The sequence below is a fragment of the Rhamphochromis longiceps genome, linkage group LG22, assembly GCF_057381845.1.
Source record: "Rhamphochromis longiceps isolate RC_006_pf linkage group LG22, R_longiceps_female_GT1.1, whole genome shotgun sequence".
Classification (NCBI taxonomy): Eukaryota; Metazoa; Chordata; class Actinopteri; order Cichliformes; family Cichlidae; genus Rhamphochromis; species Rhamphochromis longiceps.
This window is the reverse complement of record NC_140577.1, coordinates 13,843,163-13,856,952: the sequence shown is the minus strand read 5'-3', so window position 1 is coordinate 13,856,952 and position 13,790 is coordinate 13,843,163. Positions and strand designations below refer to the sequence as shown.

Below are 13,790 nucleotides of genomic sequence, written 5' to 3'. Positions count from 1 at the left end.
TAGTAGCAAATCCATACACCCACCAACCACTTCATTAGGTACACCTTGCTAGCACCAGGTTGGACCAACTTTTGCCTTCAGAGCTGCTTTAATTCTTCGTGGTATTAATTCAATGAGGTGCTGGAAGCATTCCTCAGCTGCTCATCCATGATGTGAATCTCCCCTTCTACCAGTGTTCAGGAAAGTGGTCTGAGATTATTTGAATGTTGTGAGATGGTGCATTAAGCTGCTGTGGTTGTAATAAGTGGTTATTTGAGTTACTGTTTCCCATCAGCTCAAAGCAGTATAGCTGTTCTTTTCTTTGCTGCTCACTGGATATTTTCTTGTTTCTTGTTTACAGATGGTTGTGTGTGAAAATCTCAACAGATCAGCAGCTTCTGAAATACTCAGACCAACAGTTGTGCTATGTTCAAAGTCAGTAAAATCACCTTATTTCTTCATTCTGCTGCTCAGTTTGAATTTCAACCAGTCATCTTGACCATGTCTACATGTCTAAATGAGTTGCTGCATATCAAGCCAGGTCCAGACGATCTGTATTCAATGAACACTTGAACAGGTGCACTATTGAAGAAGCTGGAATTGTTGAAAATGGCATTCATTCAAAAACATTTTAAGTTTGTCTTAGACACATTTGCCTTACTTAATTTCAAAACGTTTCCTCTTGGTGTTATATTTTATTTAAAAATGTAATAAAATATTGCGTTCTTTATTGAGTCACTCTTAGTATTGTATGGCTTGAATATACTGAGCAGCAGCTGCAGCAGTGTGAAGGTCATCTTGCCCAAAGCAGCCTGCTCTGCCTGCATACTACCCACATATCGGTCAATTTAACAACTGCGCATGCGTGAGGCCTGTTGCGACCCTCCTGTCCAGTAGGTGGCGCTACCGGTAGGTTCCTGTAGGTGTCAGCTCCGCTACATGTGTCATTGACATCAACAGAGGGTAAGTGATTTCTGCATGACGTTCTTTTATTGTATTTTAATACATCTACTTTTAGGGTTGTACTTAAAAAAAATTAGGCAGCAGTCTCATTTGTGAAATGTTTGTGTGTACGTAAACGGCGGCGAGTTAGCCGCTCTAGGCTAACGTTATTGATAGCATAATTCATATTAGCCTAGCTTGCGTTGCTCCTGTGTATGGCTGCCAGCCTCTTGGAAAAAAAACCTCAGCACCCTTGTTTGACTTGCAGCACAATGAGGCTGACCACTCTGCTGTCGATGGCAGCCAGGGTCATTGTGCCCAAAGATTACCGTTACGGCACCAACAGGCCGTGGACAGCCGCTGCTAAAAGGTTAAATCCACCGGGGAAGAGGAGGAGGAAGGTGTTTGTTGAGCCGATAGCGCCAGAGGAGTGGTCTGTGCTCAAAGGGGACACGGTGAGAAAACATTTTTTGGGACTCAGCTGTCAAGCTTTCATCTGACTCATATTGTGCAAATATTTTTCTTTATATTGATAGGTTTAAATTGTCTAATATTCAGTGTTTGGTGTAAAGCTTTCCAAAGTTTCACCCCACAATTGAGTGCTAATAGAAAAGCACAATATAAAAAGTATATAGAAAGTATGACAACTGTAATTGATAATTTACTAGAATGTATAACAATTGAAATTTATAAGGAAAAAGAAAAAAATGTAATAATTAGCTGTATATATAGAACACCTGGCTCTAGTATTCAAGTATTTAATGACTTCATAGAGGAAATATTCTCTAAAACAAATCAAAAAGTTATGTTTATCTGTGGTGATTTTAATATTGACCTGTTGAATCCAAAAAAGCATAAAATGACCGACGAATTCCTAAACACTATGTACAGTTTGAGTTTACATCCTAAAATAACCAGGCCTAGCAGAATTACACCACATTGTGCCACCTTACTTGACAATATTTTCACTAACAATATGGAAAACAACATTGTGAGCGGAATATTAATTAATGACATCAGTGATCACCTACCAGTTTTTGCAGTTTATGACACTAATTATAAGAAAAATCAGCATGAAGAACAACTGAGATACAGACGTGTAAGGACAGAAGAAACTATGACTGCATTTAAGAACGATCTATTAAATCAGGACTGGGACAAGGTGTACAAAGAAGCTGATATTGATATTGCATATGGCATATTTTTAAGAATATTCATGGAGTTGTACGATAAAAACTGTCCAACAATAAAATACAACAGAAAGCACAAATATTCAGATAGACCATGGCTCACTAAGGGTTTACAAAATGCATGTAAAAAGAAAAATACACTCTATAGGGAATACCTAAAACAAAGAACAAAAGAAGCTGAAAATAAATATAAAAAATACAAAAATAAGTTGACCAATATTATACGTGTATGTAGAAAGGAGTATTATAGTAAAATATTGAACAACAATAAACATAATATGAAAGGAATATGGGATGTTTTAAACGGTATCATTAAAAATAATTCTGGACAACAAAGTTATCCACAATACTTTATCGATAATGGCAATATTATGGAAAACACTGCTGATAAGGTCAACAGCTTTAATCATTATTTTGTAAATATTGGACCAAAACTGGCAGAACAAATTCCTGAGTCACTGCCATCAGTAGACTGTAGTGAAAACCTGATTGATAGGAACCCTAACTCAATGTTCCTCACATCAGTGGAGGAAAAAGAAATAATTGACATTGTACACATGTGTAAATATAAAACATCCACTGATTGTAATGATATTGACATGAAAATCGTCAAGAAGGTCATTGAAGGAATTGTAGGACCTCTAACATATATTTGCAACTTATCATTTCAGACGGGAAAAGTGCCAAACAAAATGAAAATAGCTAAAGTTGTGCCGCTGTATAAAACCGGGGATAGACGCCACTTCACAAATTACAGGCCTGTTTCTTTACTACCACAATTCTCCAAAATCCTAGAAAACCTGTTTAATAAACGATTAGACAAATTCTTAGATAAATATAAATTACTCTCTGACAGTCAATATGGATTCAGATCAAAAAGATCAACATCTCTGGCATTAATCGAATCAATTGAGGAGATTACGAATGCTATAGATCAGAAACAGTATGCAGCTGGAGTATTTCTGGATCTCAAGAAAGCATTCGACACAATCAATCATGACATATTAATTAATAAACTGGAACGGTATGGGATTAGGGGGGTTGTACTGCAATGGGTGAAAAATTATTTAAGTGACCGGAAACAATTTGTGAAGCTGGGTGTCCATTCCTCATCATGCTTGGACATTGCTTGTGGTGTTCCACAAGGCTCTGTACTGGGTCCAAAATTATTTATTATTTATATAAATGATATTTGTAAGGCATCTGATATATTAAAATTAGTATTATTTGCAGATGACACAAATATTTTTTGTTCTGGGGGGAATCTAAAGGAGCTGCTGGATACAATTACTTCAGAAATGTGCAAAATTAAAAAATGGTTTAACAGGAACAAACTATCGCTAAATCTAAGTAAAACTAAAATTATCTTATTTGGGAATTCCCTTAGAAATGCACAAGCGCAGATTCATGTAGATGGTGTGGAAATTGAAAGAGTACTTGAACATAAGTTTCTTGGTGTGATTATAGATGATAAATTAAACTGGAAGTCTCATATAAATCATATACATAACAAAATTTCAAGAAGTGTCTCAATCTTGAGTAAAGTAAAACACATTCTGGACCACAAATCACTCCACATTCTCTATTGTTCCCTGATTGCACCGTATTTGAATTACTGTGCAGAGGTTTGGGGCAATACTTACAAATGTTCGCTATCATCAATCTTTATATTACAAAAAAGGGCCATAAGGATAATCCATAAAACTGGTTACAGAGATCATACAAATCCACTATTCTTAAAATCAAAAATTCTAAAATTCACAGATCTGGTTCATTTTCTCACAGCACAAATTATATATAAAGCAATAAATAACCTGCTTCCTGACAATATTCTAAAAATGTTTTCTAAAAGGGAACGGGGATACAATTTGAGGGGGGAATTAAATTTAAAACATCCTCGTATCCGTACAACATTAAAAAGTTTTTGCATCTCTGTGTGTGGAGTGAAGCTGTGGAACAGACTAAGTAAAGATATGAAGCAATGTCCAAGCATGGCGCAGTTTAAAAAGCGGTTTAAGGATATGGTTTTTACAGGGTACAGGGAAAAGGTAGAGATTTGATAGGGTGTTCTTGTCTAATATTTTCATGTGTGTGCGCATGCACGGGTTTGTTGGTATGGGTATATATGTATGTGTGTATATATATATATGTGTATATGTTGTTCTAAAACCAAGAAGAAACAGAGAGCTTTGCAATACATAGTAGAAAAAAACTATACAAGGCAACCGATAATGAGGATAATATTAAAATTAAGTCCAGTATGTGTTCATGTGATTTATCTGTATGTTGATAAAGTTTTAATCTGTAATACAGCTAATGCTAATAATGTTGTAATTACTTTGGTGTAGCCACAACTGATAGAGTCAGGAGAAGTAACATACATCTGTTGTAAACATGCATGAAAACTAATTTAGGAAAATTCAGTCAACGAATTGGTAAAATATTTTCTGGCCAAACCAGCAAAAGTGGTACAGTAACAAAAAAGTATATTCATTTTATTTAAAGTAGTAAATTTCCTACATAGAGTTTAAATGTTTGCTTTTGATTTCTCAGGTTGAGATTCGGAAAGGCAATGACAAGGGAAAGCAGGGGAAAGTTATCCAAGTCTTCAGACGCAGAAACTGGGTCATCCTGGAGGGACTGAACACAGTAAGGAAGTGTTGTTTATTTTTTTTAATTTGTTTATTGAGAAATGCGCATTATAGATTTTGCTTTTGAAATGTAAGTTACATGCCTTTTATTGAGTGAGCATTGTGTAAGTGTTGGGAGAAGATGAAAGGCTATCTGTTTTCCTACAAAAAATTTTCAGCATACACTTGAACTGTCCTGGACATGATTACATTACAGATTTTTTCATTTCCCCCAAAATTATATTAGCTGTTCCATTTCTTTTTTAGCTCTTTTAAAAATGCTTCATACTTATCTCGTTGCTCCACCAGGTGGAGCCAGATGTCTGGGATGTGGGTGGTCAGGGTGTAGCTGCAGACAAAGCACACCATTGAAAGCCTTTTGGCATTCATCTGTTTGCATTTTGTGCCTTTTAAATGGGAGAACTGTGAACTTTTTTTTCCCATCGTAGCATCACAGGTATATTGGAAAAACTGCAGATTACCGTGGGACGTACATTGCCAGTGAGGCTCCCATCCTGGTCCGTGATGTTGCCCTCGTTGACCCCTCAGACAGGTATGCTGAACTCTGCCTCAGTCCTAACATCTGTTGCTATGCTTATGCAGAACCTTAAACTAGATGGACCACGGGTTAGTTCTCAGTCTTAGTTTGGCTCCTTAAAAAAAACAAATAAATAAATAGTTAATTTTTTTAACCGTAAGTGTTAAAACTTACAGCTGTAATAGATTTTAACATAAGATTTTCTAGTGAAAAAACAGCAATCTGTAATCTCTGTGCATCTGTACAATATTCTTTTCCTTTACAGCACCATTAAAATAATTGTGATAACACAGCAATCTAAAGTCAAAAAATAGTTCACCTTTTCTTTTTCTTTTTCCTTTTCCATTTAAATGCTCCTGCTCTTTGGCATTTTTCCAGACCAGTTTTAACTTACTGATCTCGATCTTACAGGAAACCCACCGAGGTCGAGTGGAGGTTCACAGAAGAGGGTGAGAGAGTCCGAGTGTCGCTCAGGACGGGGAGAATCATCCCGAAACCAGTTGTGGAGCGACGAGATGGCATTGTGCCGCAGCAGTGGAAAGGTAAGGGTCTGTGTGTGTGTAAATTTCAGTAGCCATTTTATCTCAGGGGTTGCTTAGAGTCGTCACATTAAGACCAGCTGTTGTTTATTTTTCCGCCTGTTCAGACTTCTGTTTTTAAGTGATCCAGTTTGACTGTTTTGAAGTGGAAGAAATATTTCTTTCTAAACTTGAACGCACATAGGCAGGACTGTTTTTGCTAGTGCAGAACCAGCACACTATTTATTTCAAGTTCTTCTTGTGTGAAACTAAAAGTCTTCTGTTTGTCCAACAAAGTGATAGAAGTGTCTGATGATTGAAAAAATAGTTGGTGTCAATTGAAACGATGCATTCTGCTTTCACAGATGGACCTAAAGATACCAGTCCCGAAGATGCTCTTGAAAAGACATACATACCATCTCTGAAAACCCTGGAGGAGGAGGTCATGGAGAAACTCGGTATCCAGGAGAACAGGAGGCACCGAACGTCCTACTGGTACTGACCAGACAAATCAGAGACACTTAGCCTCCCCTTTGTGCTGACCAGTTTTCACAGGAGCTCTGGACATACCTTGTTCTGGAGTTGAGCAGAAGGTCAGGTCAAACAGAGACTGTGAAGATACCAAGTGGAGGCTGTACGGACTCTTAACAAACTGCTGCACCATGAAAATGATCTGTAAACAATATGAGGAAGTGAAGTCAGACTGCAGTTCACTTAGGTGTCCCTTTGTTTCTTTATAGTGTTGTGAATAAATGTCAGACTAAAGTGTTTGCATTTTCATGTGGAAAATCACAATCACGGGGTGCAAAGTTTAAAGATTTCATACAAAAAACCCCCAATGATCCTTGTTGCCCATTTTAAGTTTGTGTCAAACTTGTTTGGATACAAACCTATGAGGTAATAATATTAGTGTTTAAGACACGCTCCCTCGTGTGACTAAAAATCAGTTTATGCAGATTTTCAACAGTCAAAGCTAATGATTAGCCAATTGGCATCATGGGTGGGACAACTGATGTTGTCGAGCTTAAATGAAGGATGAGTGATAACAGAAGCACAGACAGTAGAAAGGGAATTCTTGTAGCAATTTGCTGAAACGTGCAAACATACATGAAAATGCAGTACATAAGACACAGTTTGTACAATTCTAACAAGCCCGAGTCAATGTTTTGTGCGACTTCCTTTATTCTTCAACACAGCCTGTTCTCCAAACTTCTTGAAGGACATTCAAAGCTCTTCTTTGGGTGTTGGCTGCCTTTTGTTCTGCTCTCTGTCAAAATGATCCCACACATCTTCAGTAATTTGGGGGTCCGGATTCCAGGGGAGGCCGAACCACGACTGATAGCGAAAGTTTATCTATCGAGGTATGCTTTTGCTGCATTGGGTTTGTGTTTGGGTCCCTTTCGACAGTCACTGTTGTCCTGCTCTTCTGACGTCCTCCATACACATTGATTTGAACCAAAACCTTTCATTTCCTAAGACCTGTTGCCATTGATTTTCGGTCCAGTTCTTGTGTAAGTTGAGATACCTCAGCCTTTTCTTTTCTTGCCGTTTCCCTTCTATCTGGTGAGGCTTCAGTGAACAATAGATTGATAAATTGAATGGCCAAGAGGTAAGTTGTTTATTTGTACAGACCACAATAGTTGGATCCCTTGAGTCAGATGCCTTTTTATCCTTGAATGATTCATACGTCAGTGTTAAGTAGCTCAACAACCAAAAAAAACCACTTCTCTGAAAATAATTAGATACAAGGACTGAACTGAAAATGAGGGAAAAATCAGCCAAGGTCCAAAGAAAAACATTGAAAGACCTTTGGAAAGCCTGGAGAACGGTTTCTCAAGACCACTTTTAAAAATGTCAAGAAAATCTGGCTACCTCAAAGAAGAAACAATGGGCAGTTGAAGCACTTTTCTTTGCTCCCCTCGTACATGATTATGCTGACATGGCTACAGAACATAAAATCACATAAAACCAGGAACTTTGGTGTTGAGCGATTGGGTTGAGAAAATCCCCTCCTTCATGGAAATGGCTAAAGTCATCACCAGAACATTTGGCACTGGTGCAAATTTCTATTATTTGCCAATAAAAATCTTTGAAACTTCTTAAATGGTTATGAATGCTCTTGACTATATCATAGAAAGAATAATATAAATGGAAACCAAAGCAGCTTATTGTAAGAAACACATTTTCTGCCACTGCTAAAACATCTGGCTCTGACTGTAGAGTCATTAACAGACTGGAGATGGAAACGCAAACCTTTTGCTCTTAGAAGCACAAAACATTAGGTAGATAATTAGTATCTAAAGCTTATTTATCATTTCAACTAAAAAGTGTTACATAAGCTTGAACAGGAGCCTTGCATTAGGAGAACAGCAGTGCTCGTTCACAGCAGGCTTCATACATACAGTCTAATGTCAGAGAAGCGACAGTACTCTGGCTTTTGGCAGCATTAATAACGGTGGTGGTTACAGCCTGCTTGGATGACTCGTGAGGCTGAAAATAGCCATATTATTTTACAGAAGCCCAGACACAGAGCTCTCCAAAACTGAAAACCTTCAGACAAATGAGTCTGTCTTTCCAAAGTGTCTGGACAACCATGTGGAGAAAGAAATGGCTCGTCAGGAGCCAACATGGACTGGGTAGTCTCAACAAAGTCCTCACTCACCTCATTTGACATTTTATGCACTGGCACTGTGTCACACCTGCGTTGTGTAACACTTTTTCATGTTTCAATTATGACCTCATTCGCGAACAACTGTAGAAACTGACAAAGGCAGGAAAAAAGCTTTGAAACATCTATTACAGTTTCTTCACTACTTACATATCAATATACTGGTTAAATTACCCCAATCGTGCTTAATCACATATACATGGTTTTAATTTGGTTATTTGTGATGTGGTTTAAGATGTTTAGCTAGCTTTTTTCTTCCTTAACCTCTCAGCTTATTACTACATAGGATTTGCCTCTTGCTGTAATGCTTTAACTGTAAGCTTAATTTGTTTATTACTAAAGCATTTCAGGCCCAACTGATGAGAAGGAGCAAAAACTTCATAGTACGTTGTTTTCTTAGCTACACTTTACACTTAGTACTTTCAAGATTAGGCTCAAAACGTTACTTTTTCAATTGGCAAATTAATGATGATTCATTTAATAAATAATGACACACTGTTCTCACCTTCATAAGCTGCTTTTATAGGTTTAAAGTATTGGTATCTGCAATACCTGGTATCGGATCAATATCAAAATCTGCAGTATCACACAGCACTAAATTTGGCTTCCCATCATTGCCCCTGGTTCCTTTTCCTGTTAAAAGGAAGTTTTTCCTTCCCGCTGTCGCCAAGTGCTTGCTCATAGGAGTGCGTTTCATTGTTGGGGTTTCCTTCTAATATTCTTGAGAATTTACCTTATACTATAAAGTGCTTTGAGGCAACTGTTGTTGTGAATTGGCGTTATATACGTTTAATTATTTGAACTCAATTGAAACGGCTTGTTTCAGACACTACATGAACTGAAGTGTTGCACCAAGATTATTTTGAGCTGTGAATCATGCAATGGTGCTCTCCAAGAGTCCAAGAGGAAAAATATGGAGCTGGAATATATGATAATAGTATAATAGGCCCCATTAAAAGAGCAGTCAGCCCAAACAAAAACAGTTACTTCAGTAAAAAATATCTTAGCATTGCTATAAATATCCAGAATTATCCTTATGAATAAAATCAGCTCTAGTTTTATCACTGATATATAAGTTTGGCAGCTTATGAAGCAAACGCAGTCTCTTTTTCCTCACTGGTTAACCACACATATTGATTTACTAAAAGACCAACTCGACTTGCTTCCAGATCTCCAGCTGGCGAAGCAACTAGCGTCACTGCCAGGCATTGAAACAAAAAAACGATGTGTCACAGATAATATAATTGCATCAAAATTTCACAGTGGCTCTCCATACCCTAATTTTTGGTCAGTGCAGTCAACATCATGCAGAAAGCATGGCAAGTTGATGGTTTGGCCAGTTTGCGGGATGAGTGCAGCAGTTTTCCCAGACTCGTCCCTCCTGAACTGGTTTGCCTCTGCCGCTCTGCATCCAAGAGGGAATAAAAGCAGCCAGTCAGCGGAAACTGGGTTTTGAGGTTTTTTTTCTTTATGGGAGGAAAAATGATTCAAAGGCTCGTCGTCTTTCCTGTCATTTCATGAGTGTTGTACAGATTTTGCTCTGCAACTGCAGCAAGGTGAAGTAGAACCTCTATGCTGCTCCATTTGTCTGAACATTTTCCATTTACACTCACAAAAGCACATTTTTATGGGAATCTTAACTTCTGCAGGGGAGTTTTTTTTTGTCCATCTTATAATTTGTGGTAAATTGACAGCTATGCTGGCAACCCAGTTAAATGAAACCACTGACATGACTCAAGCAGAATTAAAACTACTTTAAATAAACTGCATGGTGGGCTCTGTGTTTTAACTGAGTCACCCTTGCTGCTGAGCAACTTAAACTAATTAATCCCACCTGGTGGTGCAGGCTGTATATGAGTCACGTTCACCATCAGAGGTGTTACTGTTTGTCAGTCTAACAGGTCAGATTACATTAAAAGTGTCCAAAATGTGTCTTAAGCTTATAGATGCTGTAGCAATTGGGCACAAGCTGGTTAAAAATGTGTTTCCCAGAAAGATTTGTAACAGCTCAAACATCTGAAGACACTTTAAAACTAAATTTGAGTGCTGCTCTTGACTCAGTTGATGATCTAAGCTCAGCTACAATGTAATGATAGTGTCTAATTACAGGCTGGTTGTTTGAAGGCTGCTGGAAAATGTTAACGTTAGCTTGTATGCAGGTCTGAGGCATGGCACACATGCATGTTTAACTATGTTTGGTCTAATTTAGCTGGCTCCCAGTGGATTTTTGTGCATGAACTCAATATGTCACAATTAAGAGATGAAAAAGTCGGCAAAACACAGCTCTTCCTTCTCGTCTTGGGCTTTAATTTTCTCATCCATGCTTTGCTTTTAAGATGTTATGCTCATGTTAGCTGGGTCATTTAAATGCCGACCTTTAGTTCACAGAAAAAGCAGCTGCATATGTTTTATTTAGATAGCAAAACAGCATCTCAGCACATTCAACATGTTCTAGGAAATGTTCCTGCAGTTAAACGTATTTCATCTATGCAGAGATGCCAGTTAAAATGTTTAAAGGTAATCTAAAGTAAACATCCCCCTCCAAATTCGTGTTGCAAGAAGATTTTTTTTAGTATATGAGAGCCTAAAGAAATCATTTGTTACCTCTTTAACTCCTTGTCTGAATTCAGTGTAGTCTAAGTGGGAGTGGTGTAGACTGAAGCTCACTCTGTTACTAACATTACATTATTAACCATCTGACGAGGCTCTGGCATCAGTGGTGGAAGAAGTAATTTCATCCTGTTGCTAAGTAAAAGTATCCAATAACAATGCTAACTCCTGCCAGTTTTCAGTGTTTATTGTTATTATTGATATTATTATTATAGGTAGAGAAGAATTGAAATCCTTTTGCTTGTTCAGATGTGGCAAATTTTACTTATATATATGAGTAGGTTTCACTTGTATGAGAATGTACATTTTGTAAAGTAGTCATTTGTTTTGTGTGTAAAATCTAAAAACTGATGTAGGAAACATATATATGGACACAAACACACACACAAAAAGAATAATAACCTTTAAATGTGTCATTTAAATGTTCTAATGCTGTCTAGAAACTGTGCTATTTTGGGCTGTCTCAGACAAAAGAAATCTGATGTGGAAAAAATTGTGGTTATTCCTTAGTCATGATTTCAGGACATGAGGTCATGTGAAGAAAGTTTTAGGACTAAACTGCACCCTTACTGCCTACATGGGAATTAGTAAGGTTAGCAGCAGACAGATACTGCTAATCAAATGCATTTACCATGCAATACTCAGAGAAACCCCAAGATCTACATCTCAGACTCTACAGGCCTAGGTTAGCATGTTAAATTTTAAAGTTAATGACAGCACAATTATAAAAAGACTGAAGCCTCTTCCAAGCATAGTTTAGGTTTGCAAAGTTCCATCTGAACAAACCGCAAGACTTCTGGAACAATATCCTTTCTTTGGACAGGTGATATTGAAGTGGAGATGTTTGGGCATTCACAGCACCGCATTTGGTTAAAACCAAACAGAATGTCACCACAAACCCTTAAACCAAATTCCAAGCACGGTGGTGGAGGCATAATGATTTGGGCTTGTTTTGCAGGACCTGGGCATCTTGCAGTCATTCAGCTGGCCATGAATTCCTCTGTATACCAAAGTATTTTATAGCCAAATGTGAGGCCACCTGTCCGACAGCTAACACTTGACCGAAACTGGGTCATGTAACAAGATAATGATTCAAAGCACAGCAGCAAGTCTGCAACAGCTTCAAATCTTCAGGACTGAAAAGACATTAAAGCTCTGTTTAGAAACAGCAACCCGATCAATTGAGGATCCACTCTGTGTTAAATCTAAATAACTTCATGAATATATTTCTAAAACAATTTTTAAATTGATTTTGTTTTCTTCAGCGATTGGTAAGTCCTTGTTTTGAGTATTCATCAATGAACTGCATACTTAAAACTTTGTTACAAGTAATGGCTGTCGAAAACCTAGTGAAATATAACATTCTTTGCCCACGCCCTGCCTGCATCTTCATTTCATGATTGTGTCACATTTGCCTTGACTCAGAGTGAGTCTCACTGCCTCAGCTCAGCCGCAGGTTTGCTGTATGTAGGATGGATTTCAGAACCTTAAGTGCCAAAGAGCTCAATGACAGACACTCATAGGTGTAAGTGTGACCGCTGTCTGTTCTCCGGGCTTTGACATTTCCTTCCCAGACAGTCCCGCTGTTATCTGAGTGTGAGATTCCTGAGGTGTGCAGCATCGACCGCTGCTGCCGAGTCACAGTATGACCACTACAAAGCATCATTCACTCCCGCTGCAGAGTGCACAAGTATGCTCTAACATTTGCTCCTTTTATGTGTGTGTCTGTTGCGTATTTCATTAACAGATGTTGTAGAACGTTGCTGAAAATACAAATTGAGTGCATCAAGCTTTAACTTTTCCACTTTGTCACATTTTACTGACTGAGATGAGCCAGTGCACACCCCATAAATGGCAGGACCAAAGCCTGATTGTGTGGTTCTCAGTGACGTTCGGTCTATAGTGTTTCTGCTGGTTTGTGTGAAATGAAGAATAGAAAAACAGTTTTTAAATATACAACATTAAAGCACAATATTAGCTGAAACCTCCTGCAGAACCAGGCTGAAGGAAGTGCAGCCATCTGCTGCTTCATGCTAAGGGTGAGGGGATAGAGACAAAACACACACTAATAACTCCTAATTAAATGTAGAGTGATGTATAAACACATAGTGAGTGAAATGAGATGAATGTAGAAGAAATAGTGGATAATGGAAACCCTCAGCAGCTTAGACTTGTTACTAAGATATTGTTCATGGTCACCTGCAGCCCTATATGGTCCTCCTCGTGGTTTTACAGAAGAAGGACCTGAAAGCTGATGGCTCTGCCTCCCATTTAATTTTTTAAATATTCTAGGAACCACAAGTAAGACAGCATTGTGAGAGTGGAGTGCTGTGTTGAGATGATACAGTACTGTGAGGCCTTTAACATAAAATTACCTTTTATGTGAATTTGAAAACAAGAGGAGCTAAAATTGTCTCTCTCTCTAGTCTTTCATTCTTCAGCCATCATTTTGCACTTGTATCACTTACACAACATCATGAATAAGACTGTAACTGTGGACTTTTCAACCTGCCTTTAATTTGTTCATTGAAGAAAAGTTTTATTGTTGCTCATTTTTGCCAGAACCTCGATGAGGAGTAATCACATTTCATAGAAGTGCTGCATATTTGGCCCTATGTGGGCTACTTATGATTCATTTATGGCACAGGACACCTGAAATCTGTTCTTTATAGGGAAGGCTAGTCTGAGGCTAGTCAGCCAAACATGGCCACATTT

At 38.0% G+C, this 13,790-nt stretch overlaps 1 protein-coding gene across 2 annotated transcripts; it reads left to right on the top strand.

The window, feature by feature from the left end:
- The first annotated feature begins 875 nt into the window (after positions 1-875).
- On the top strand, positions 876-6,567 carry mrpl24 (mitochondrial ribosomal protein L24). Of its 2 annotated transcripts, XM_085396285.1 has the most exons (6): positions 876-942; positions 1,190-1,376; positions 4,665-4,760; positions 5,191-5,294; positions 5,691-5,821; positions 6,163-6,567. In XM_085396285.1, exons 2-6 carry the CDS (start codon positions 1,194-1,196, stop codon positions 6,297-6,299), a joined length of 651 nt encoding a protein of 216 aa, XP_085252411.1. In that variant the 5' UTR covers positions 876-942; positions 1,190-1,193; the 3' UTR covers positions 6,300-6,567. The 2 variants fall into 2 exon arrangements, with proteins under 2 accessions (XP_085252411.1, XP_085252410.1); XM_085396284.1 differs by lacking the exon at positions 876-942 and having other exon boundaries at positions 956-1,376.
- Positions 6,568-13,790: the final 7,223 nt, after the last annotated feature.